Here is a 27,725-nt window from a genome sequence, read left to right as displayed (position 1 = left end):
CAAAAGGGCAAGAAATGATCTGGGCCACTGTGCTTAGAGACCCCTCGTGCATAAGAAATGGCAGCATTTTGTAAACTTCAGAATGAACGTGAGCATTCCAGATGTAAGCCCTCGTTTATAACGTCTAACACTGTAAAATCAATAGTTAAATTAAAACACCAGTCGTAATACCGTTGGTCTTCTCAGTCTTATTTGCCTCTGTATTCCCATGTCATGTCATTGCCTATCAGAGCGTGTATGAATCTTTTTCTATCTTGGTTATAAATTTACTCCCCTCCCCACCCCTCCCCCTTTAATACTGTAGCTTAGTAGTTTTCAGCACTTTCTCCTTTGACCACGTGTGAAAGAACGTCTCACTGAGTCTTCCTGTGAAGAAGTTAATGGGAACTTCAGTTTGGTCCAGATTACACAGTCAAGATTTTAATTTTCATGCGGAAGGCTCTCTTCTCTAGATTGTCTATTATTTTTGCCAAATGTATTCTTTACTGCCAGGAACAATAGAATGGCATAGAATTGTATCGTGAAAAATAGGTCATTTTCTTGAACGATGTGTTTTTGAATTGTTTTTTCCCTTTGGTTTTGAAGCCACTTGGATTGTTTAATGTATGAATCCCTTCCCTCAGGTAACTATGAGAGAGCTAAAACCAAGGTACCTTACAAAGTACCAGAGATTTGAGGCAGATGCTATAAAGTTTAGGAAATACCCAGCAGCTCTAGAGGTTGGTATCTATCCTGTGTCCAGTTTGTCTTATGATTTGCTTTTTGGATTTTGTTTGGGGTTTCCTACTTGGTGCCTGTTCTGCCCTCCAAAGCTAACACTGCTTATGGTAGATGACAAATGGCAGTGTTCTAACTGGGTAACAGACATACCTTGTAAGACCCTAGCTTACAAGAAGACTGGAACCAAAGTTTTTCAATTCTGTGGAAGTTGTTATTATTTAATTTATAATTTATTTTTATAGAATTTTAAAGGTTACTTTCCATTTACAGTTATTACAAAATATTGGCTATATTCCATGTTGTACAATACATCCTTGAGCCCTGTGGAATTATTTTTATCCTGGTTTTCACATTTAATTCCTAATGCTGTTAATGGTAATATATTGTGGATTATATGGGATTTTGTAAGTTTCCTGGTGGCTTCACCCTTAGTGTACTAGTTTAGAGCTGGGTAATGGAATCTTAGCATCTCCCTTTAGGAGCCAGTAGCTTGACAGGCTTCCCTTCACACTGAGTGTTGGCATTGGGTAACCCTGCCTCACCTCAACCCCTAGTCCTGGAGCAGTGGATTGATGGCCTTTTTATTTTTATTTTTTAAATAAATTTATTTATTATTTATTTTTGTCTGCATTGGGATTTAGTTGCCGTGCGTGGGCTTTCTGTAGTTGCAGTGCATGGGCTTCTCGTTGCGGTGGCTCCTCTTGTCGCGGAGCAGGGGTTCTAGGCGCACGGCCTTCAGTAGTTGTGGCACGCGGGCTCTGTAGTTGTGGCTTGCGGGCTCTAGAGCACAGGCTCGGTAGTTGTGGCGCACAGGCTTAGTTGCTCCGCGGCATGTGGGATCTTCCCAGACCAGGGCTCGAACCCGTGTCCCCTGCATTGGCAGGTGGATTCTTAACCACTGCACCACCAGGGAAGTCCCTAAGGGCCTTTTAAATGTCACTTCTGCCCTGCAGTGGTCATAAAGGGAAGAATGATAACTAAGCTCAGGCGAAATGTCAAGACCTTTGGCTTTATCCTAAAAATGGAAACTAAAGATATTGGTAATGATTCTCTATATCACATCTGTTACACAACTGTATTATTACATTGTTATTTCATAGGAAACAAATTGCTGAGTTCCAGCTTCAAGGAAGAGCTAAATATTGCATCATCATGATGGATTAGAACATGTGATCTCTTTCTTGATTTGAACTACTAAAGTTATACCAACAAACAAGAAAATGTGACATTGTAAAGTCTTTGGAATTAAAAGTTGTAAAACAGCAAGTAAGTTGAATTGCAAAAGTGTGATTCTGAAGCATTTTCTTCCCCTCTCAAAGTGGCCACAACACTCACGACACCAGTAGAATTGGATCATTCATGAATAGTTCTGTCTTGTCATCTCCAGGGACTTTGGGATAAGGAGAAAAGGATGGTGGAGTTGAGGACAGAATAAAAAGATTTAAGCATTCCCCATAAAGAGGAACTATCCTGGAGATAGAGAGGATGCTGACTCATTGTTTATTAACGCAGGCCAGGCACATAGCCGGTCCCTGATAGATATGTGGAAGGGTAGGTTGTCACATGTTCTTTACTAGCATCTAGTGTCTACTCCTAGAAACAAAGGAAGCTTTAGGCAAGTAAGACTTCTTTATACGCAGACCCTAGGACCTGGATGGTCAATGTGTGGAACCAATCTCCCAATAAATGGTGGAGATTAGGTCTGACTAGGTACCCAAAAGGTTTGTGTGGTTGAAGACAGGTTTTTTGAAAGAAGGTGGCATGGCAGAATTCATGGTTTTCCAGGTGTGGGAGACAACGGGAGTGCCAGCAGGAATGTCTGGTCATTATGGGGATACATGGATGGAACCGGCCAATGTTCCCTCTGAGCTAAGCTGTATGAGCATATCCTTGCTGTGCTTATAACTCCCTATACTAACCCAGTACTTCTAGCTGGTGTAATGAGATTGTAAAAAGTGATAGCAATGAGCAGAGACAAGCAAAAGATAGTGTTTGCAAAGCTGGTCTTATTAGAAGGTCTATGACTGCCTAACTCCTACTTCAGACCTGCTTTAAGTAACATCTGGAAAGTGGTTCTGGCCTGTATCCCCACCCATGGCTGGATAAGGTGACCCTCATGTGTCATCAGTGTACTGTTACCACTTTCATAACGTGACAAATGAAATGCAGTATCTGTCAGTCTCCTGACCATACTGTACATTTGTGGCTGATACTGATTTGCTGTATAATCAATAATATCCTCATTAAGTAGTTGTACAGAGACTGCCATTTAGTGTACAGTATTTAATGGATAGCTTAGTTTTAACTTAAGATTAACCCATTTTGCACTGTGGTCCCTGTCTCCACTAGCATTCTAAGCCCATCAGAAGACAACTGAACTACAGAGGTAGTTCAAGATAGGAATCCCGGAGATAGGAATGCAACGGTTGGGGTAACGAAGGATTGGGTAGGAAGGGTACGGTAAGCTTCCTTTGCAGATCCTGACACCAGCAGTGTGTCTTACGATTTAACTCAATTCTGACACTCTCTGCCTGGAAATAGCATCAGATTCTACGTGGTAAGAGCTCAATCGTATAAGGGCTGTGCCACCGCACCCCCCAGCTTCAGAGTCTACTCAAAAGCCAGGTTTCACCTGTGCTTTTGACACACTGGCTATAGATCAGAGGTCTCGGAAGCCCCTGTTTGGGTTCGATTAATTTGCTGTATTACTGGTTTATTATAAAAGGCTGTAACTCAGGAACAGCCTGATGGAAGAGATGCATAGAGCAAAGTAGGTGGGAAGGGGCACAGAGCTTCTACACCCTCTGCTTGTGGAGCACTCTCCCAGCACCTCCATGTGTTCACCAACCCAGAAGCTCTCTGAAGCCCCCCTTGGGTTTTTATGGAGGTTCCATCACATGGGCATGATTGATTAAATCATCGGCCATTGGTGACTGTTTCAACCTCCAGTCCCTCTCCTCTTTCCCCAGTCAGAGGGTGGGACTGAAATTTCCAACACTATTCAGTTAAGTTTTCCTGGCAACCATCCCCTCCCCCCATCTTTAGGTACTTTTCAGAAGTCACCTTATGAACATAAACCTAGTTGTGGTGGAAAGGAGTTTGTTATGAATAACAAGACACCCATTTCACCTTTCAGGCTCTGTCTTGAACTGAGGACAAGAGACCAAATATAACAAAAGATGCTCCCATTGCTCTTGCCACACATGACATTCCAAGGGTTTTGGGAGCTGTGGGCCAGAAACTGTGGACAAAGACCAAGTATATCTGAGAAACATATTTTGGTCATATGAGTGATCAAATATATATTATAAATCACAGTACTGAAGAATGAGAAATAGGAAACAACTGAATTGCGATAGAGGAATGGTTAAATGAGTCATAACACATTCAAACCGAGGAATTCTGTGGCCATTTAAAGCTTGTGGTATAGGGGCTTCCCTGGTGGCGCAGTGGTTGAGAGTCTGCCTGATAATGCGGGGGACACGGGTTCGAGCCCTGGTCTGGGAGGATCCCGCATGCCGCAGAGCAACTGGGCCCGTGGGCCACAACTGCTGAGCCTGCGCGTCCGGAGCCTGTGCTCCGCAACACGAGAAGCTGCGACGGTGAGAGGCCCACGCACTGCGATGAAGAGTGGCCCCTGCTTGCCACAACTAGAGAAAGCCCTCGCACGGAAATGGGGACCCAACACAGCAAAAAAAAAAAAAACAACAAACTCCTACCCCCAACATCTAAAAAAAAAATCTTGTGGTATATATGGTATATACAGACAGCTCATGCAGCTCAATATCAAAAAACAGCCCAATCAAAAAATGGGTTGAAGATCTAAATAGACATTCCTCCAAAGAAGACACACAGATAGCCAAAAAGCACATGAAAAGATGCTCAACGTTACTAATTATTGCAGAAATGAAAATCAAAACTACAATGAGGTATCACCTCACACCAGTCAGAATAGACATTTCTCCAAAGATATACAGACTGCCAACAAACACATGAAAGAATGCTCAACATCATTAATCATTAGAGAAATGCAAATCAAAACTACAATGAGATATCATCTCACACCAGTCAGAATGGCCATCATCAAAAAATCTAGAAACAATAAATGCTGGAGAGGGTGTGGAGAAAAGGGAACACTCTTGCACTGCTGGTGGGAATGTGAATTGGTTCAGCCACTATGGAGAACAGTATGGAGGTCCCTTAAAAAACTACAAGTAGAACTACCATATGACCCAGCAATCCCACTACTGGGCATATACCTGAGAAAACCAAAATTCAAAAAGAGTCATGTACCAAAATGTTCATTGCTGCTCTATTTACAATAGCCCGGAGATGGAAACAACCTAAGTGTCCATCATCGGATGAATGGATAAAGAAGATGTGGCACATATATACAATGGAATATTACTCAGCCATAAAAAGAAACGAAATTGAGCTATTTGTAATGAGGTGGATAGACCTAGAGTCTGTCATACAGAGTGAAGTAAGTCAGAAAGAAAAAGACAAATACCGTATGCTAACACATATATATGGAATTTAAGAAAAAAAAATGTCATGAAGAACCTAGGGGTAAGACAGGAATAAAGACACAGACCTACTGGAGAACGGACTTGAGGATATGGGGAGGGGGAAGGGTGAGCTGTGACAGGGCGAGAGAGAGTCATGGACATATACACATTAACAAACATAAGGTAGATAGCTACTGGGAAGCAGCCGCATGGCACTGGGATATCGGCTCGGTGCTTTGTGACCGCCTGGGGGGGTGGGATAGGGAGGGAGGGAGGGAGGGAGATGCAAGAGGGAAGAGATATGGGAACATATGTATATGTATAACTGATTCACTTTGTTATAAAGCAGAAACTAACACACCACTGTAAAGCATTTATACCTCAATAAAGATGTTAAAAAAAAAAGTCTACAAACGTTGGAGGGGGTGTGGAGAAAAGGAAACCTTCCTACACTGTTGGTGGGAATGTAAATTGGTACAACCACTATGGAGAACAGTATGGAGGTTCCTTAAAAAACTAAAAATAAGACTACCATATGATCCAGCAATCCCACTCCTGGGCATATATCTGGAGTAAACTGTAATTACAAAAGATACATGCACCCCAGTGCTTCATTGCAGCACTATTTACAGTAACCAAGACATGGAAGCAACCTAAATATCCATCCACAGATGATGGATAAAGAAGATGTGGTACATATATACAATGGACTATTACTCAGCCATTAAAAAGAATGAAATAATGCCATTTGTAGTAACATGGAAGAACCTAGAGATTATCATACTAAGTTAGAGAAAGACAAATATCATATGATATCACTTATATGTGGAATCTAAAAAAAAATACAAATGAACTTATTTACAAAGCAGAAACAGACTTAAAAAAAAACTTATGGTTACCAAAGGGGAAAGGTGGGGGGGAGGGGTAAATTAGGTGTTTGGGATTAACATATACACACTATTACATATAAAATAGATAATCAACAAGGACCTACTGTATAGCACAGGGGACTCTACTTAATATTCTGTAACAACCTAAAGGGAAAGAACCTGAAAAAGAATAGGTATATGTATAATTGAATCACTTTGCTGTACACCTGAAACTAACATAACGTCAATCAACTATACTCCAATATAAAATAAAAATTAAAAATAAAGCTTGTGGTAAGCAGTTTGCCAAGGTATAGTAAGTGAAACCAAGTCATAGAACAATATTCATAGTGTTCTTCAGTTTTTTCAACTAATAACCCTGTGCCTATGTGTTTGGTAATGCATTTTTTAAAAGATCTGGAAGGCTATATCAAACCATTATAAGTAGACTCTCACTTTTTATAATGGCCCTGAATGGGGAACTTTTTATGAGCATGTATTAATTTTATAATTTTAAAATAATTTTTAAATGCTGAGGGCAACATAGCAGTCAAAAAGAGTCTGAAGATGGGAAATGTGATAATGAAAGGAGGAAGATGCCCAAGAAAGCAGGAAGAGATGATGATAGCATAAGAAGTAGCAGGAGTAGCTAGTATTCATTTAGCAACTGAAATGTGCCAAAATGTGTCCTAAATGCTTTACAATACCAAGTCACTTGATTCTATGGGGTAAATGTTATCAGTCAAGGAAATGAAGGCATAGAGAGGTCACGCACCTTGCCCAATCTGAGAGTTCACGAATGGTGCAGTTGGGATTCAAAACCAGGCGGTCTGAATTCAGAGGTAGTGCTTTTAATCACTGACCTCTACTGCTGGCTGCCAGGTGGGGTCCAGAGCACAGGTGGAGGAAGAGAGAAACCTGACTGAGCTGTTAGTTTTCTGTTGTTGCATAACAAATTACCACAAACATTAACGGCTTAAAAAAACAACCATTTAGTATCTCACATTCTGTAGGTCATAAGTGTGGGCAAGCTTAACTGGGTTCTCAGCATCTCACAAGACCAAAATCAAGATGTCAGCAGGGTTGGGCTCACATCTGAGGCTCTAGTGAAGATTATGCTTCCAAGGTCATTGGCGTTGGCAATATTGAGTTTTTTTGGCACTGGGACTGAGTTCCCCATTTCCTTGCTGGCTATTAGGGGCCTCTAATTAGTTTGCTGCACTCCTCACCTTGTAATCCTGATTTCATCTGTATCTGTCTGTAAAGTCAGCAGTGGCACGTGGAATCTCTCACAGGCTTGAAATCTGAGTCCCTATACTGTGACCAGTTAGAGAAAACACTGGAATTTTAAAGGGCTCTTATGATTTGGTTAGGAACACCCACATAATTTCCCTTTCCTTGTGCTTGTAAAATAATCTAATCATCAGAGTAAAATTCATCATACTTAACACTCCTGGAGAATAGGGGAAAATCCTGGGGCCATTTTAGAATTCTGCCTACCACAACTATGATGATGGATGGTGGGACGTCTTGGTGCAGGAGGGTCTGAGGGCTTGTAATGCCTTCCTGGATAGGACTTGAAAATGCTCAACTTGAAGGGAGATGTTTTGGGATGAAGATTTGAACAGGTGACTAGCAACCCAAAGTGTGCAACTAGTCAGGTTTATGGTGTAAGTTGAGTTTGGAGGTGACTTTAGGGGGGTACCAACTGCATGACTGTGTGATTTTTCTCTAGCAGTCTGGCTCGAGGTTCTTCTGAGAAAGAAGGCCAAAAGGACCACAGGTCAAGGGAGATGACAGGCTTAAGTGATGGACTTTAGAATCTAGGCCAGAAAGAGTAGATAGATAGATAAAACCACAGTGAGGGAGTATGGACAGTAGTTAATTTACAAAAGCTGCAGCATATGGTCAGATTCCAGTTAAAGCAGGAATGCTCCAGTAAGAGGTTAAAGATATAGAGCAGTGATTCTCCAAGTATGGTCCCCAGACCAACAGCCTTAGCATCATTTGGGGACTTGTTAGAGAGGAAAATTCCCAGGTCCACCCCAGAGTCAGAAACTCTAGAATTCTGGGAGCACAGGAATCTGTGTTTTAACAAGCACTCTAGTTGATTTTGATGTCCAAAAGGTTTGAGAATTATTTATGCAGATTCTTTCCTATTTTTAATGAACATTTTATCCTTAATGGGACAGTAAGAAATTCCTGAAGAGGCTGGGAAGGGGTAGCAAACACTGCGAGACATATAGAAGAGGACAAATGGCCCATGCTGTGCATGCTGAGCTAGGATGCCAAGGATAAGTTTAGAGCATGCCTAACTTAACTGGTCTCAGGATTTTCAGAAATAACACGCCCCGGTGATTCCGATCTGGACAATTGTGTTACTGAGGTACTATTCCAAGGCCAAGACCAGGAGGATGGATGGATGGATTTATTTGTTTATTTATTTAGCTAGCTAGCTAGCTAGCTAGCTAGCGGTACGCGGGCCTCTCACTGTTGTGGCCTCTCCCATTACAGAGCACAGGCTCCGGATGCGCAGGCTCAGCGGCCATGGCTCACGGGCCCAGCCTCTCCGCAGCCTGTGGGATCTTCCCGGACTGGGGCACGAACCCGTGTCCCCTGCATCGGCAGGTGGACTCTCAACCACTGTGCCACCAGGGAAGCCCCCAGGAGGATTTATTGATTAGAGTAAGAGGTGGGTCCATTCTGGGCTTGGATTGGCTGTTCTTTAAAGAAGGGGGAATCCAACCCCCAGGGTAAGCGTTTGGAAATGGGAATAGAAAGTTCCTGGGACCCTGAAAACAGCAAGAGACCTGCTGGACAGGTAGGGACACTTACCTGTGAGCAAGATCTAGCTCCATTTTGCTCAACAACCCATAGGACTTACTCTCCCATAGCTGCAGGCACCACCCTGATAGGTAAGCTGCTTCTGCTGTGGCACAAAGCTAGAAGAGCACAGGTGGGCCATGCTTACCAACAGGAAGAGGAAGGAAGTGAGGGATATATTTTGGGATGTGGGTAGCTGACCCTGAATAGTAATTCCCCTATAGTCTTAAAATTTTTTCTGAGTCAAATACTCTGGAAAAATCTTAGGACTGGGGCAGTAAGATCCAAGCAAGTTAAATACAATGTAACCACACAAGATTTTTCATTATTGTTATAGGAACCCCTTCCCACAGGCAACAAATCATCTCAGGTGATTATGAACACACTGTACCTTTGATGCAGCAGCGCAGGATGTACTTAATATTAAAATCAGTTTTAGGGTTTCCCTGGTGGCGCAGTGGTTAAGAATCTGCCTGCCAATGCAGGGGACACGGGTTCCAGCCCTGGTCTGGGGAGATCCCACATGCCGCAGAGCAACTAAGCCTGTGCGCCACAACTGCTGAGCCTGCGCTCTAGAGCCTGCAAGCCATAACTACTGAGCCCGCAGGTGCGTGCCACAACTGCTGAGGCCCGCGTACCTAGAGCCCGTGCTCCACAACAAGAGAAGCCACTGCACTGAGAAGCCCGCGAAGAATAGCCCCTGCTCACAACTAGAGAAAGCCTGCGCACAGCAGTGAAGACCCAACGCAGCCAAAAATAAATAAATAAAATAAATAAAAAAATAAGTTTTATACTGTTAAAAAAAATAACGTGCAGATGAATGTATATAGCATTTGTGTTAAAAAAAAAAAAAGCCCTTTGCTTGTCTGTGATGTATACAATATTCCTGGAAGACTTCACAAGCTGGTAAAATTGGTAGCCATTGGGAGAAGGAACTGGGAAGCTGGGGGAGAAAGGAAGTGGTACGAGTTTTCATAAGTAAACCTTAGGTACCTTTTAAATCTGGAGCACATACATGCATGCATTAAGAAATAAAAAATAAATACATTAAAAAAATAAATAACGAGCTTTTATTATCCTCAACAACAGAGGAAAGTCAAGCCTGAAATCTAAGGGCATTAAGTAGCCCCACCATGGAGGGTGGAAGCTGTGGCAGCACCTGGAAGAGCTTCCTCAGAGATTCCCTTAGTCTGGCCACCCTGTCAGAGGCATTTCTAAGGAATCAGGACCCACAGTGATCAGCAGGGAGGAGAACAATGAGAAAAGCTTTCCAGCCTGAAATCAGCCGCTGTCCAGAGCTAGCACCTGGCAAGATACAACTCACTCTTCTGGGGGTCACATCTTTACTGGAAGGTAGGTGAGAATTCACACCTGTGACACCAAATCTCCTCCTCTCTTGGTGTCTCTCTCTCCTATTCCTCTCTGATTCCACATTCCTCTGCTCTTTGGCCATGGTGTTTGATTTCTGAGAAGAGAATGTTGAACAAGTCAAGCTCTTGTCACTCTGAGTCTGAACTCTCATTTGACTTGGAAGACTTATGCTTTCGTTTTTTCTTCTTTTTCTTTTCTTTCTTCTTTTTCTTATGCTTCTCTTTCTTCTTCTTTTTCTTGTGTTTCTCTTTACATTCTGAGGAACTGGAGCTGCTCCCATCTTCATCTGATGTTGAATCCTCCAGTAACTGTTTTAACTGTTGTATCCTAAACACATAAGATTGACCAAAGAAACATATTCAATGTAACTTAAAAAATTCTTTTAGATAAAAATATAAGAACAGTAGTGAGGGTGAAAAATGTCACAAAGCATCACCTCATTAAAGACAGTACTTATTTTTGCATGTTTTCCCCATTCTTGTCTACACCCCTGCCTATTTTACATGACTGTAACCAGTGTACAAGCTATTTTGTATTCTTTTCACTGTCCTAAATGTTTCTGTATGTTTCCATAGTCCTTACTATTATAACTTCTAACAGATGGATACTTTCCTAAATCATTCCCCCACTGTTCAAGTTCATACTAAGTAATCTACCTCCAACAATTATAATTCAGCACAGGGAACTATACTCAATATTTTGTAATAATCTGTAAGGGAAGAGAATCTGAAGAAGAATATATGTTATGTATATATATTATATATAATAATTATATATAATTATAGTTCAGTATCACCAATTTGAAAAAATACCCCCCAAACCCCAAAAAAAGTCCTCTTGTTTTTTCACCCTGTCTAGGAATTTTTAACAAAAGCTCAGATCTTTAAAGAAGATCTAGAGAAGATAAATTACAGTTGCCAACGTCAACTATCAGTGACATGAGTGGGCTGGGCCAAGCCCATTGCTTTAAGTTAACCCAAGTAGAACAGGCTGGCCTGCTCATTCCCCACACACTGGCTTTTTCAGGGACTATTCCTGTCTTCCAAATATTTCGCAATTAAAGTACTATATTTACTAAAACCACTCCTCTAATACTGGAATTAAAAAATTTTTAATTTATAAAGGTTCTAACTATATAATTTCAAACTTTAAGAGGATATTGTTATCATCTGGACAATCTCACCTTACATCCTTTTCATGTCTTTTATTCTCTCGAATGATGTCGTACATGGGATCTTCATGTGCCTTGAGGGTTAGAGAAGGTTATGGTTAGGTTAGGCTTCACAGACTGTTAAATTAAATCCCTCTTTCACTGAAACTAATTTTTTCCCCTCCTGTGTGGTGTGATTTTATATTTAATACGTTCTAATCCTTCCTAAGGGTTGCCATCATTTCAAACTCCTGGAGGCTATAAAAAAGATTTTCCAGTTATACAAATACAGGGTATAACTTACATAGCCTTTATAAGGAAATAAACCATGGCAAAATCATTATTAAATACCACTCAAGGTTAAAAATCTTGAGGTAATTCTATTTGTTCTATGTGGAAAGATGATCAAGAGATATTATTAAGCAAAACGAGGGATTTGGAAATGATGCGTAAGAATGATTCATTTATAGGTACACAAAAACATACTGGATATGACCAAAGAGAAGTCTGGAAGTATATTCAAGCTACTTACTACAAATTCCCTCTGGGGAGAGAGGCAAGATTGGACTTGAAAAATCAATTGTGAAAAACCTTACTGTAATGTTTCCATTTTGTTAAAATAAGGCAAATTTATTCTTATGACATTTGTATAATTAAAAGCTACTTAAATTACTTAAAAATATGAATACACAGAATGAAGTTTATGGCATGTGAATTATCTTTAAAAGTATGTTTATTATAAAATTTTTACATATCAAAGAAAACATAAAGTTAAAAATATCTATTATTTTACCAGCCGGGATATCCACTGTTAATATTTTAGTGTGGTTCTTCCAGTCATTATTCATCATTTACAGAAGATTATAATTATGTTATATATACAACCCTATTCTCTTTTTCACTTATGCTTTCATGAATATCTTCCTATGACATTACATATTCTTTTAAAACATAATTCTTAAAAGCTATATGATTTATATGTTGTGGTAACTTATGTTGTATATTGGACACTGCAGTTGCTTCCTATTTTTCTTCAGTTTCTATTTTCTAATCATATAAATAATTCTGAAAGTTATCCTTATACATTCATAATAATTTGTGCGTACTGATGTTCTGTTATATCCTTAGATCAATTCTTAGAATTTAGGTTTCTAAATTTTAAAAATATGAATATGTTTCAGTTTTTGAGATTTATCATTAAATTATCTATTATAGGCACTGTAAAAGTTGACATTCCAGGTAGCAGTGATTTATCCAGAATATTTTCTGTAAATTAGTAGAATGAAAACCCAGTATTTTAAATGTCTTAAAATCCTTGGAGAATGTTTATATACCCCTGTTTGATATGCTGATAATCCCAATATATCCAGTAATAGCATAGTTAAATTGACCAAAACAGTTACTGAATGGTGAATTAACCCTGGGAGGTGACTTTGTTAAAATAAAGTGATGAAATGATAGACTGATTTTACTGTCATCTAAAGAGGGTACATCGTTTATACACACACTTCGAGTTTTATGATAGAAAAATATACAGACTTTAGACAAAGACTGGGAAACTAGAACCCTGATTTTATTTATGAAATATGATTTTTTTACATAAGTAAAAAAAGACTGACTGGGGAATTCCCTGGCAGTCCAGTGGTTAGGACTCTGCGCGCTCACTCCTGAGGGACCAGGTTTGATCCCTGGTCAGCGAACTAAGATCCCACAAACTGCATGCCAAAAAAAAAAAAAGAAAAACTAACTGAATTGATAAAAATGCCTGCTTCAGAAAAAGAAGCACTGTTCCCAAGACAAAAGCAAATAACAGTTTAATACGCATTTTTTTGTTAATGAACTAATCTTTCACACAAATTCGATTTAACAGAGATGTAGTTAACACCAGATACTTTGGCCTAAAGGCTTTCGGAATGTATTTTATGTGAACCTCCAGTTCACTGGTGACTGCCTGATTCACCGACATTCATCATCTCCAGTAAACGTAAATTGACACTCTGGGGTTTTACTTACTACTCTGAACTGTTCTAACTTTTGGTTGCCTTTGATAAAGAAAGGGCATTCTTTGTCGCCCGTTCGGTGACCATACCGTTTACAACGCCAACCTGAAAACAAAGAAAAAGGGATATATTTCTGTAAGATAATGCATTTTTACTCAATCAAGATAAAGGTATCAGTAGATCATATTAAAGATATTCTTCATTAGATTCCAATTTTAAAAGCAAATATAATTAATGGATGAACCATGTAAGATCCCAGAAAAGAGAGGGAAACTAATTACTTCCTCAAGTATCCTTTAATCGTAGAGGTTTAGAAATGAATCAAGTACTTACTAAACAATCCCATGCAAAAAGCAAAGTGTGATTTTTTGTTTTTTAACTGTGTTACAGGTTGAATTGTGTCATCCCGTCTGCTTCCCCACTGTATTGAATTGTCCTAACCTCTAGTACCTCAGAATGTGACCTTACTGGGAGACAGGGTTTTTAGAGAGGCTTGGAATACATCCTTCCCTCACAGCCCTCAGGAGGACACCGTGACTTTGGACTTTTAGCCTCTGGAACTGTGAGACAATAAATTTCTCGTTTAAGTCATACAGTTGGTGGTACTTTGTTACAGCAGACCTAGTAAACTATACAGGCATCAAGCAACTCCAACCAAGGAGGTCAGGAAGAAGGAAGAGGGATTACAGGTAAGATCAGACCAATTTGCTCCACGCTGGTAGCTACTGAAAATATGTAGTGACAGGGAAATAATGTTTTCCCCTTTATATTTTTATTTGAGAGTTGGTAGTAGGAAACCATTGGGAAAAAATTAAGTTTAGGGATTCTCTGACCTGCCCCTGTCCTTATCTCCCCACTATTTCCACCTGGGGAAGAAGGAATGCACTCTTAATGCAAATGTAGACCGCTTCAAACACATGTCTGTCTTTATGATAAAAAGGGGGGGATTTTAAATGCCACGGATTGATGTGTGGGTATCAAGAAGGATCCATACCATCTGTGATCAAAACTCTTTGCTAAAGGAAAGGTGATCCTTGTTACTCAAAGTGTGGTCAACGGTACAGACCAGCAAGATTAGCATCACCTGGGAGCTTGTCAGAAATACAGAATCTCAGGCCCACCCTAAGTTTGAGAAGCTCTGCTCTAGATAACACTAGGATCATGGAAATCAATGAATACGGGGTTATGTGTGCATGTGTTTTTCCATCTGGGATGGATCCAAGTTTTGTGGAGTCTGAAGCTTACATAAATTAAGGAGAGGAAGGGCTCTTTAGGGGGAAAAAAGTCTTGCCTTGGCAAATTTTATAGAAAGAAAGAACCATATGACTGCACTGGTGGGACTACAAAGAGCTTTGGAAGGTACAAGGGAACCTAAAGGTTAAGCTTCATTAACTTCATGTAAAACTGGTTCTGGTGCAGACTAAACACTTTTAATTTGCAAGTCAATGAAAAGAACTGTAAAATGGTTAAGTGAAGTACAACTAACTACCCTATCACAGAGAGGAGTGTTTTTTTAACCATAATTAAAAAAAAAAAAAAAGAAAAAAGAAAGAAATGTAATCAGTTTAATATGTGATTCAACTCTGAAAATAATAAACACAAAGGGTTTACTTAACTAAATTTATGATATAACTATTACTGGGACAATGAGATATAGGAAGGGTACGTGTATGAGATGGGATGGAGGAAGAAAAAAAGAGCTGAATTCTTGTCTTCTATAGGAAGAAGTCAACAGATAATGAAGAAACCTGAAAAATCAAGGGGCAGGAATGTAATCCTGTTATCTAGATACACAGGGATAGGGACTTCCCTGGTGGCGCAGTGGTTAAGAATCCGCCTGCCAATGCATGGAACATGGGTTCGGACCCAGGTCTGGGAAGATCCCACGTGCCACGGAGCAACTAAGCCCGTGAGCCACAACTACTGAGCCCGCGTGCCTACAGCCCATGCTCTGCAACAAAAGAGGCCACTGCAGTGAGAGGCCCGTGCACCGCAATCAAGAGTAGCCCCCGCTCGCCGCAACTAGAGAAAGCCCGTGTGCAGCAACGAAGACCCAACACAGCCAAATTAATTAATTAAAAAAAACCCCAAAAACCTTTATAGATACATAGGGATAAACTTCAAAATAACCTTCCTAAAAGAGGTTGAGGTGGTCGCCTTTTAGGTGAGGGGAATGAAGGAAAGGGGCTGAGAACCGCTATATTAATTATGTGCGTGAAGAATCTTTGTACAAAAAAATGTCTTTAAAGGCAGCAGTATCCCTTCTTCAAATGCCACTTTACGCTGGATGAAGATGCTGCTGCTCTGGTGCGGTGGAGGGTGTGCACACAGAGCTCTACCTGTTCCAGACCCATCCTCTGTGGCCCAGAGCTCCTCTCAGGTTACCTGGATAAAACCTCAACACCTCTGATGAGGATGACTGACTGAGGCAAGACCCAAGGGACCACCCTCCAATGCATCCCTTGTCCCCCATGGCATTTCTACATGCAATATCCTTTCTGTTACAGGAATATTACTGAAGCGTATACTCCGCAGGCAGCTACGGCCCTGTGGAAGACCATTGCCCTTACAGCCAGAAGCCCTGGAGTCTAGGCACTGCACTGCCTCTTACCCCAGAACACTTAATAACATATGCAAGGCGGCTTCCTCATCTATAGCACAGAGATCATGCCCTGACTTTAGCAGGGCTGTGGTGAGAATGAACTAAAAGAAGTGAACTTGTTTGTAAACAGTGGTCTATAACTTGCATGTATTGAGGGTGTTACTTGAAACCCTTCCACACTCACACTGCATGACTTTGACTTCTTTCCCCAGTGGCATCCAAAGTCCTTTGGTTGGTGCGTGGGCCAGAAATTCCCTGGCATGTTCATTGCCTGGGACATCTGGTATACAGTCTTCTGGCTTAGTCTCATCTTCCTGAAAAGGAAACAGTGTGTAAGCTGTGTGGCAAAAAAGCACCGGAACTCTCTCCCACCTGTCTGAGAACACAGCCCTGCCTGGCTTTCTCATGGGCTGGAGATCCCAATGTCATCATAAGTTACCCCCTGAAGAGCTAGAAAGAAAGACAAATCATAACTGACAGAAAAAACGGAAGTAACTATACTAGAAGAGCTAGCTATACCATGAAAACAAAGTAGCTGTTCTTAGAGAAGAGTTATAGTGTTTACATAGGATTGATCTGTGAGCTCCAAATTCTGATTCTAGATCACAAAAATTAGATTCTAAGATCACAAAAGGTTTTCTGCTAACTTAAAAGCTTTGTGGAATGCGGCAGAATATAGAGTTAAACAAGTAAGGTTTCCTGGAATAATAAGAACAATGTGTTAGAGTAAAATAGATTATTAGACCTTGAAGGCCACTGTCATGTTTTATAATCTCACACATGCCGTATTAGTGAGATGTATTTTCATTACCAAATAACTGCACTATATAATTAAGGTGCTGTTTTTTTACCTTATGATTTTTTTTTTTTTTTTTTTTTTTGCGGTACGCGGGCCTCACTGTTGTGGCCCCTCCCGTTGTGGAGCACAGGCTCCGGATGCGCAGGCTCAGCGGCCATGGCTCACGGGCCCAGCCTCTCTGTGGCATGTGAGGTCTTCCCGGACCGGGGCACAAACCCGTGTCCCCTGCATCGGCAGGCGGACTCTCAACCACTGTGCTACCAGGGAAGCCCTTACCTTATGATTTTTTCAAGTTTCCATGAATACTAAATTTATAATGGAAAAATGTTTTCTAAAAATCTTTTTCTTAAGTTGAAAGCTACCAAAAAGAAAAGGTTACTTTGGCCTTAAGTCCTCTAAGTCTCGCTCCTGCAGAAAGACACTGACACTGTGGCCAGGGTGCTGGAGGAGGGACTCCTGCAACAGGTAGGGCTGGACTGGATGAGCTTCACGTCTCCTCAGAGTCCAGTGTTCTCTGAGCCGATGACATTCAAGAAATCAGCACGGGGGGGGGGGGGGCGGTCAGAGAAGGAACATGGGGCAGGAGAGCTTTGAGGAGATGCAGTCACAGTGAGACAGAAAGAATGGGAGTGAGTGCTGAGGAACACTCGGGGGGCCTGCAGTGGTTTCTTAGGGGACAGACACAAGGCTGATTAAATTTCTGCAAAGGCACAGGCTGTGACAAAGCCCAAAGTGCATGAACCGACTGCCATCTGCAGGGAAGACACAGAACTATCATAAAAGGAGGTTCAAACCTTATGCAGCTGTTTTTCTTAAGTGACTGAGTCTGAGCACTGAGTCAAATCTGTCTCAGAGAAAAACCAAAAGTACAAACTTCACACTGACCTTGATAAGTCCAGGAGGAGGTTTTTCATAACTAGAAAGGAAGAAAACACCAGTCATGAACCATGTTCATAGGAATGTAACATCTCAATCAGCAAAAGGCAACTGCAGACCAAAATAAAAAGGGTATTTTTAGTAAGAACTTAAAACCATATTATAACTAACATAGTTAATAAAATATGCCTAGCAGTCAGAGATCTTATATAAATAAACTTATGCTATACCATACCCTGCTGGGATATAGCACTTAAATTCACCAAAATAATAACTAACTTGGTGTCTTAGGACAATGATTTTATTTTTGGAAGGAGGGAAAGCAAGAGATTGCAGGGAAAATGTGAGGTAACAAGAGCCTTGAACGAATTATGGTTCCAGCCTGTCATTACAGTTGTTGGTTGATTTACCTACCATAACTTCCACCTTCCATAACACTGAGAGGCTCATGGAGGTGGGGGTGTGTGAGTGATCTGTTCTGACAAGGGTGGGGGCTGTGCAGAACGGAGGGAGCAAAGCCTGAGGGAAGGGCCTGTTGTAGGGGAAGGAGGGGAGGGTGATCTGTCCCAGAGGCTCCCCCTCCCACCTCACCTGCCACCCCGCTCCCCCAGCCCCATAAGCTCCGGATTCAAGATCCTCCCCACTGGCCTATCCTGTTTGCAGAGTGGGCTGCTGGGCTGCCATCTGCTGCGCAGCTCTCTGACTGCCCTTTATGCCACTACTGACCTCCTGGGACTCAGGGATGCAGGACTCCTGCTTGGTGCCTGGATGACAGGCTGGCACTCAATGAAGAACTACCGCTAGAGAGGCAGGTGACTGATAGTGTGCAAACGTACTTCCCCTTCCACCAACAGAGAGAGCTCTCAGACCCCCAGGGTCCTGAGGATACAAATCATGCCTGTGCTCCCAACTCATTTCCACTTCTCATCACTCCGCTGGAACTTCTGGAAAAGGCTGATGGATGCCAAATCTAGAAAAGCAGCATCCAATGCTAGGGTTCACTTTAAACAAATCAATTTTAAAATTTAAAAATTGAGATATAATTGACATATAACACTGTATTACTTTCAGGTGTAATTATGTTCAGTTTCAAGTACTGACACATTCCAGGCTATGCAGCACATAGCATGGGCGTCTGGCTTTTAAATGAGTGCCTAATTGACACAACCTCCTTCTTAAAGAAAAGTAGTTGGAGGGACTTCCCTGGTGGTCCAGTGGTTAAGACTCTGTCCTCCCAATGCAGGGGGCATGGGTTCAATCCCTGGTTTGGGAACTAAGATCCCTCATGTCATACGATGCAGCCAAAAGAAAGTAGTTGGAAAAAGAGGCAGAACATCTGAACATCTGAGGTCTTTTCAATGCCTCTATAACGAAATTTTACTGAGAGAGGGCATCAGGATGCTGTGGCTGGTTTAAAACTGTATCTTGGCTCTAACAACTTGGAAATGGGGGAGTCCCAAAGTTGCTACACACAGAAGGTGAGTTCAGAGATGATTAATATTTTGAATTTTGTACAGTGAAAATAATAAATTCTAAAATGGTTAATCATTTATCTAATAGTCAAATAGATACTAATTATCCCCAAACTAGTCAAAAATTGTTTAAGTTAAAAGAAAGAAAGCAGTAGTGTATAGGACAGTGTGTTTGGTATGGTTCTATTTGTGTTATGGGAAAAGGGAGATTATATATATATAGGATACCTGAGGGAGGGAGCTTTATTTTTCACTTACATTTATTTACATGCAAATACACTGCCTCAATGTTTTTTAGTTACAAAAGAAAAATGAAATTAATGTCATCTTCCTTACACCTATGTTGGTATAAGCCCAGGCTAATAAAGGTCTGAGAGATAAACCAAAGGTAACTTGGGACGTAGGAAAAAAAAAAAAAAAAGGCCAAAAATATGCTAATAGGAGCTCATTTCTGCTATAGAGTTATACAGGCTGCATTTTTGTTTTAAAATTTCAATGTTATTTCTCTAATTGTTTCAGTAATTAAATCCTCACTCTTGCTCTAACCAACTTGCTATTTCCACCTACCAAAAAAGAACAGGTATATTAGGAGAAACTAAACTTAATTTTCAGGCGATATTGAAGGTTCAACTTAAAAACTTATTCCTTGCAGAAGTAACCAGTCAACAATAATCATGCCAGGCTTAGTTCTAAGTACCAGAAGGGAGAACTAAGGGGATAAGGGTACTCCTAAATGAAATCTAGAAAAGCCATGAAGTTGAAACTCCTCTCAGAAACACCCATGTAATTCTTGACAAAGGTACTTTGTAGCTTGGGACCCCCAGAGTAGAGGCCTCCCCAGTGGCCCAGCTCATGTCACAAATTTAAACCTAAGTCAGCCTGAACTAATGGGAAATGCCTCACTGTCAAGGAAGTCTGGAATACCCCAATCACGATCCTCCAACTCAGCTTAATTTAGCTTATCTGACCCTAGATAAGAGGACGTGCTAGTCTTATAAGGAAATCCCTGACCCTCTAGCCAATCGTGCCCTATTTCCAAGTTGCCTCACCCGAGGCCCCATAAAACCCGCTCTTGTCCAAAATCCCTGGGAAGAGTGTTCCACTGCATGTGAAGTGCTGTACTTCTCAGTCCATGGATTGTTTTCCTTTGAATTAAGGACATCAAACTCGTTAACAAATTGTATCATTTTTCTCTGTCTTGATAAAGGAGATGTTTTGTTTTTTTGGAGTAGAGAACCCCATATCCCAGCCAGAATGTTTTCCAGTTCTAAATCAGTGTGAATGGGCTTTGCAGGTAAAAAAATTTTACTTTGAATTGTGATCCACTCTCACTGCTGTCTACCTTGGGCAAGTTAGTTAAACCCCCAGAGCCTCAATTTCCTCATGGGTAACTAGTTCACAGCCAACATGTGAAAGGCACTCCACAACGCTGGCTTCTGCCTCTTCTGTTGAAGAAAAGTTAGTGCTCTTAGTAGCCTCATGAGGCAGCTCAAGATTAGGCACTAGCATCATAAAGGCCAAGATCGGGACCCAAGAGAGAGGCCTCGCCAACCCTCACATCTTTTTACAGATCTGCAGCTTTATGGGGATTTACCAGCTGCTCCTAAGAGGAGGTGGGCATAGACCTGGCAGTGGACTTTCTACAGACATCATCCCCAGCCGGGTTTACTACCTTTCTAGGCCATGCGACTCTTCAACATCTAGCTCCAGGGATCACTGCCTTTTCCCCATGCAGGTGAGCTGGTATAGGATCATGCCACCTAAGATGGCTATTCTTTGGCTCTCTTTATATCCCCTATTTGATCAGTCCCTATGCTTCACCTACACCTTCCTGCATGACTGACTCTCCCTCTTAATCACAGAACTTATTCAATAACTGCCTCTGTGCTTGCCCCGCCCCAGCTAACAGCTCCATTAGGATAGTTTATCAAAGTGAAAACCTCTGCCTTGTGACAGCTGATAACCTGAGGGGCTGTGAGGGACACACCTCTCTGCTGGTTTCCCTGGTAACTGATGAGCCAACCTGATGTCAATCCCCACTATAACTGGTAAACCTCCCCACCCCCCAAGCAAAGACTGCTGTCTGTGTCCTGACTGCTGTCTGCTGTACACAGTGGGGTGCTGCTCCAAGACTTTGCTTCAGACTTATAAGATCCCCTATCCAAGAAACCTTCAGTGTCTCTGTTGCTATCTCCAGGCTCGCTCTTTGGTCTTGTGGCCGGGCAGTTATAAGACTTGCTGGCCTGTGGGGTGCAGTGAGGTATATCAGAGGTGGTAGATCAGGGTTCAGCAAATCTATCCCTACCTCCTCTGAGGCTCAGCAAATCACCATGTGATTAGAGGACTGGAACTTTCAGCCCCACCTCCAGGAAGGTTGAATTAATCACTAATGGCCAATGATGAATCAATCAAGCCCATGTAATGAAACCTCTATAAACACCCAAAAGGATGGCATTAAGACAGCTTCAGGGTTGGCGAACACGTGAAGGCGCGGCATACCTGGAGAGGGCATGGAAACTCTACAGAGCTTCTCACATACCTTACCCTATGTATCTCTTCCAGCTGGCTGTTCCTGAGTTATAACCTTTTATAATAAACCAGTAATCCAGTTAGTAAAACATTTTCCTGAGTTCTATGAACTGCTCTAGCAAATTAACCAAACTAGAGGGGGGGGTTGTGGAAACCTCCAGCTTATAGCAGGTACCAACCTGGACTTGCAAACATCTCTGGACTCTTCCAAATAAGGATTATGATGGAGGCGTCTAGTGTCCATCCTCACCCTCACTGTCACTAATCCAGGGCCTTTCTAAAGGGACAGAGTAAGATTTACTCCCTGAAGATTACACAATAAACAACTGGGTATAAGTAGAATTAGCCTTTTAGATACAGTACAAAGCTTTTTAGGTATGGTATATCCAAAGCAAATTCTTAAAATATTTTCCAATGGAAAGCTGTCGCATGTCATAGGCCTAGGCCTCTTTTAGGAGGAATAATGGAAATTTGCATAAATTGGGCAGGTGATACGGTCCATCAGCAGCCCTTCATTAGAAACAATGCTATGTCTTAGGCATTGGGACTTAAGGGAGTTTGGAAGGGAGGTGGTAAAGTCTATGTAAATATCCAGTAATCCGACAATAATTTATTTCTGCCATAGGAGTTGTATAAATAACATGGTCCAACTATCTGAATTCCTCAAAAATATGTAAATGTTTTTGCCTAGATAGAAAAAAAATGTGATGGAACTGAACATTTCTTTTTTATTTTTTAATTTATTTTTATATTTTGGCTGTGTTGGGTCTTCGTTTCTGTGCAAGGGCTTTGTTGCGGCGAGTGGGGGCCACTCTTCATCGCGGTGCACGGGCCTCTCACTGTTGCGGCCTCTCTTGTTGTGGAGCGCAGGCTCCAGACGCGCAGGCTCAGTAGTTGTGGCTTACGGGCCCAGTTGCTCCGCAGCATGTGGGATCTTCCCAGACCAGGGCTCGAACCCGTGTCCCCTGCATTGGCAAGCGGATTCTCAACCACTGCGCCACCAGGGAAGCCCGTGGAACTGCACATTTTGAAATCTGTTATTATTAGCAATGGACTTCCCTAAAAAAGTCTATTTTAGAACTGTTTCCACAAGTGTAAAGGAATGTGGTTGATTTTTTTCCTAGGGCTAAATAATTCATTAGTTTAGGTAGCATGTTAAAAAGATATTTCTCAAAGATTAAGGTAATATTTAACTATTGAGAATAACAGATTTGGAAATGAGAATCGGAGTGTGTTTACTGAGTAGCTTGGCTTCTGTGCTGTGACAGCTGAGAAGTGTGCATTATCTTTGTAATAAATCCTCAAAATTAAAAAAAAAAGTTAGTGGAGGCCCATTATTTTGTGCCATCTGTAAATCCTTGCCATTATATCATTCAGATTGTGACAGGTTGCCCTGGGCAGTATGAAGACTAAATTAAGATAAATTTTGATAAGAGATTATCTCCTAAATAGGCATGGGACAAAAAAATCTTTATTTTGCCAAGTATGTAATAATACTCTTGGTGTATTTGAGCGTTGGGGTAGGATTTCTTTTGGAAGAGTCCTTCACGTAAGCATACTCCATCCCAGTTGTTCCTGTAGCCTGGCCCTATGGGGGCTGGAAGGCAGAGATGAAACTCCACATATACTCAAAATGTCCGTTCTGTTATGCCCAGTAGCCCAGGAGCACTCGAGTGACAGAGCTGGAAAATGGACAGGAGCATGTGTGGAAGACTCAGATGCCTTTGGGGGCCTGGCAGGTATGGTAAGAGTAAGAAAAATTAAGGTCAGGTGTAAGAAAATGACCAGAGGAGTGTGAGGGTAACTAAAGAGGGCATACCAGGTGGCAAAAGGATTTGAATTCCATTTGTAAAAAACCACAATGGAACTTAACATGCCTGGTTGACCAACTTACTTATCTGTCTTCCTTTCCCAGACTCTCTTAAAATGACAATTAAAGAAATAAAAAAAGGTTAGAAGCCACACAGAAATCCTGAGAGGAGATACAAGGCTGGAGACAAGAAAGGAAGGGAAAGAGAACTAAACCCTCATCTACTATAACATGAGCTTAATAGGTAACACTTACTATTCAATCGAAAAAAAGCAGTAAAAGCATATAATTCAGAAATAGTTAAATCCCAGAGAAAAAATTAAGTTTCCCCATTGAAGCCTTGGTTGGAGGGAAAGGAAGAGGGAGTGTGAGTAGAGATACAAACCACTATTTTTTGAAATTAGACTTTTCATACTATTTGATGTTTAAACTACGTTAAAGTATTATTCTGGAAATACAGACTTCCATTTAAAAGGAAAGAAGCCTCTGAACTAGCCAAACTATAAATATGCCAACAGCCCAGAACTTTTAAAATCTCTGAACTGAAAAATCCCACTGGTCTGAGAATCAGACACCCCGGTTTCTCTTTAGTTTTGTTAGTTTACAGTTCCGTGTGTGCTTTATCAGGTTACTTAACTGCTGAACCTGCATTTTCTCATGTGCAAAAGGAGGTTATAAAAGGATGTCTGTGAGTGTGCTCTGAGCTACAAAATAAATGTAGAGTATTAACAACTATGTGGCATCCTACAGTTAGGATACTGAGGGCTAGGGGGTGGGGTAGGGCGGCTGAGCCCTGCCTCAACTTATCCTAGGGAAATACTGTTCAACATCGGCCTTGCACAGGCAACAAAGAGCCTCCCAGAGTGCCCTGAAGGGGCCAGGACCGTGGATGCCAGCAATCCACAACCACTGTCCACTGAAATGAAATTCAGCTCAAGAGCCACACTGAAAAGAGCAGGCCAGGCTACGAGGAAGTATGCATTTTGTGCCAAAGCTCCCAGCGGTTAATAATGAAGGATTAACCCTTTAAGGACTTTTCATGCTGTCTCAGCAATCATGAGAAGGTAGGTAATGGGAAGTGCCTAAAACAAATAATTCAGATAACTCAGTGAACACCAAACTTAGTAAAGTCAGACTTCTAAAGCTGATTACAGAACGACAGAAACACAGAAAAGAGCCGCAAGGGTCATTAATCCAACCTTCCACCTGATGTTTAAATCTCCTTTACAACCAACCCTTCTCTCAGGCGTTATCTGGACTCTCTCCCGGGTAGCTGGGGGAGTACAGTGCCTCCTAGGTCAGGCCACGCTGACCAGCAAGAATCTATGACTCCGGTCCTAATTCTTCTTGTTGAGCTGGAACTGGCCTCTTTGTAGCTTCCACCCTTAACCCTGGTAAAAAAAATCCTGGGGACGAGAGAGAAGTCCACGCTCTCTTCTACCTGACAGCTCCTCCCGAAGAGTCAGGGACCAGGCCCTCACCCCACGTTTATTCTTCCCTTCCTCACCGCGCACTCATGTTACGGGACTGGGCTTTTTCCTCCCTAGTTAACAGCACTAGATGAAAAGAATGGGGATTTTACCCAGTTCAGAACGAGCCCCTTGAACTGAGAAACGGGAAAGGACCCAAGGGCGCAGCCGCACTTCTCCTGTATTCAAATCCTGACCGACACCGACGTCGCCGCACGAGGAATAAAACCGTCGTTTCCGGCGGAGAAGCGCCCGCCCGCCGCCGCCTCGCGCGCCCGGGACGAGCCTGGGGATGGAGCCTCCCCCCTCTTCCTCCAAAGGCTGAGAGTCCAGCGTCCCGCAGCCCGGGATCAAAACCCGCACCCGGCTCGCTGGGGACGGGCCCACCTGTCCACTCGCAGGTCTCCAGCCCCGGGCGGGCCCCGCCGCGCGACCCCGGGCCCCGACCCCATTCCTCGCATTAGTCGGGGGCGGGCGTGACGGACTCACAAGGACTCCAGGTGCTTGAGCTGCTGCAGCTGCTGCGCGTCGTGCCGCCGCCGCCTCTGCTCCCGGCGGCGCTGCAGCTCTTGCTCCGGAGGCTCCCGCGGCCGCCGCGCGCCCCCTGCCCCCGCGTCGTCGCGCCCGGGTCGGGACGACATCGCGGCCCCGCGCGGCGCGGCTGAAGCGGCCCCGTGCGGCGCGGCTGAGGCTGCCGGCGCGGCGAAGACGGTACTTCCTCTGCGCTGCGCACGCCTAGCCCCGCAGCGCCCCCTCCCGCTGCCGCTCCGCGTCCCGCCGGGCCGAGCCGGGTGTCCCCTCCGCGGTCGCCTGCACCGTGCAGCCCGAAGGCCAGCGCGGCCTCAAGTTGTTGATCGGAGCGCCGGGTCCTGCAGTCAGGTCGGCTGGTGCCGGAGGCCGGAGCGCGCCCCCTGGCGGCGTCCAGGAGTCTCGGTGCTGAGGACGCTCTGTCGGGACCCTGAGCCAGTTCTGCGCGTGGCTGGGCCCCTCTCCGGGTCGGGCGCCTCCCCTCGAGATCTTCGTCCCTGGAGGCCGGGAAACCTGTGCAAGTAATTTTCGTGTTCCCCCAGTGTCTAGGCGTACAGGAGCTGCTCGTTACATGTTAGTAGGATTCATCCAGTTTTGGAAGAAAGCAAGGCTTCCACAGAAATTCTCCAATTTTCCAGAACATGTGATCCATGCTATGTATAGTCAGTGTAGTATACTGTATTCAGATAAGGTTTGGGTTATGGAAAAGAAAAGCTAATATACACTGTGCACTTTTTATGCGGTCATTTAGCTAAGCCCTTAATGGGAGTTGATTTAATTTTTAAAATCGTAATAAGTGCTGTACGTAATACCCGTGTGTATTATCCTTATTTTACAGATAATGAGGCCCAGAGAGTTAACTGACATGCCCAAGGAAACAGAACTAGTAGGTCATGGAGCCAGGATGCAAAAGTGTAAGGTGCTTAACTAGGTTGTGCTTTGAAACTGTATCTGATATATAATTTTTTCAGCCTTGAAATAATGTAAGAAGCTGCAGAGGAATTAAAAATAACTGCATAAGGGAAATGCTTGCCAAAATATTCAGTTGTTAATAACCCAAAGTGAAGAGCTCTTTCAAATTTATTCAAGAAAACACAAACACACAGAAGCTATGCACAGACATGTGAAATTATGCTGATATATGTTCTGGAACTTGGAAATGACCTCTTCCTCTAAGAATGAAGCCAATTAAAATTGTTGCATGAATGTATGATTCAGCCACTTATGTGTAACAGATCAGGACCCTGTGGGGGCCTTTCGGGATAGACCCCTCCCCCATATACTCTGCTATAGCTCCTGTTGGAAGTACCCAGATAATAGTATCTCATGCATATTTCCTGAGTTTTTCATTTGGTAAAAACCACAAGTGGAAGAAATTAACTACTTAATGATCATGAGCCCCAGCCCCCAGACCTTCTGGCACCTAAGGATTGATAATGTTAGATTAACCACCCAGTTACCTCAACATCAACCAATCAGAGAGTTGTGCAGTAGCTGATCACATACCCTGGGACGCCCCTCCCTCACCTTGCCTTTAAAACTGCTTTGGTGAAACTCTTCAGAGTTCAGGGTTTTTTTTTTTGAGCATGAGCAACCAGTTCTCCTGGCATGGCCTTGCGATAAACCTTTCTCTGCTCCAAGCTCCAACATTTGCGTTTGTTTGGCCTCACTGTGTGTCGGGCACACAAACTTGCGCTCGATAACGATGGAAGTTACCTGGGCCAAAAAATGACCTGTATGATATCTTATAAGACATCCAAATCCAGTCAAGAAGGAGGATATAGTCTTTGGAAGCTGTGATTTACAAACAAAGAAAATGTAATTGTGTTGCAGAAAGAAGTTGGTCTACAGAATCAAGAAGAAAACCAAGGGAAAGCAATCAGGTAGTGTTTTTCCAGCGCTGTTGTTATAGAACAGCACGTTTCGGGTGTCCCACGCACAGTTCATATTCCTTCCTCTTCAAGGTAACAATGGACTGGGTCAGCAGCACCCCAGCCACCAGGGCGCACACACTGGCGCTTGCTACCGCGCTCACCCTCGCCATGGCCGCTTGGTCCATGGACGGGGCCTCCTGCGCCTCCGGGTCAAGAGAAGAGGTCGCTGGGTGGCTCGGGCCTCGGATGCTCCGCCCCAGAGACCAACCCAGACGCCCCGCCCCGCGCCGCCCGAGCCCCGCCTCCTAGGAAAGCCCCACCCACG

General features: G+C 42.8%; 1 protein-coding gene across 1 annotated transcript; it reads right to left on the bottom strand.

The window, feature by feature from the left end:
- Positions 1-9,970: 9,970 nt before the first annotated feature.
- RP9 (RP9 pre-mRNA splicing factor) lies at positions 9,971-25,766 on the bottom strand. Its single transcript, XM_032643930.1, has 6 exons — positions 25,488-25,766; positions 17,728-17,758; positions 16,228-16,357; positions 13,455-13,546; positions 11,475-11,536; positions 9,971-10,618 (listed from the first exon to the last, which is right to left on the bottom strand). Exons 1-6 carry the CDS (start codon positions 25,637-25,639, stop codon positions 10,420-10,422), a joined length of 666 nt encoding a protein of 221 aa, XP_032499821.1. The 5' UTR covers positions 25,640-25,766; the 3' UTR covers positions 9,971-10,419.
- Between the last annotated feature and the right edge of the window lie 1,959 nt (positions 25,767-27,725).

This window comes from Phocoena sinus, chromosome 9 (assembly GCF_008692025.1).
Source record: "Phocoena sinus isolate mPhoSin1 chromosome 9, mPhoSin1.pri, whole genome shotgun sequence".
In the NCBI taxonomy this organism is placed as follows: Eukaryota; Metazoa; Chordata; class Mammalia; order Artiodactyla; family Phocoenidae; genus Phocoena; species Phocoena sinus.
The sequence above is the reverse complement of the archived record's forward strand: the minus strand, read 5'-3'. Positions and strand labels throughout refer to the sequence as shown.

Coding starts and splice junctions, on each gene's coding strand:
- RP9 (XM_032643930.1), bottom strand. CDS start 25,639: ATGTCGTCCCGACCCGGGCGCGACGACGCGGGGGCAGGGGGCGCGCGG. Junction 17,759..25,487: donor CTCAAGCACCTGGAGTCCTT/GTGAGTCCGTCA, acceptor CTTCCTTTCTAG/TTATGAAAAACCTCCTCCTG. Junction 16,358..17,727: donor CTCCTCCTGGACTTATCAAG/GTCAGTGTGAAG, acceptor TTTCCTTTTCAG/GAAGATGAGACTAAGCCAGA.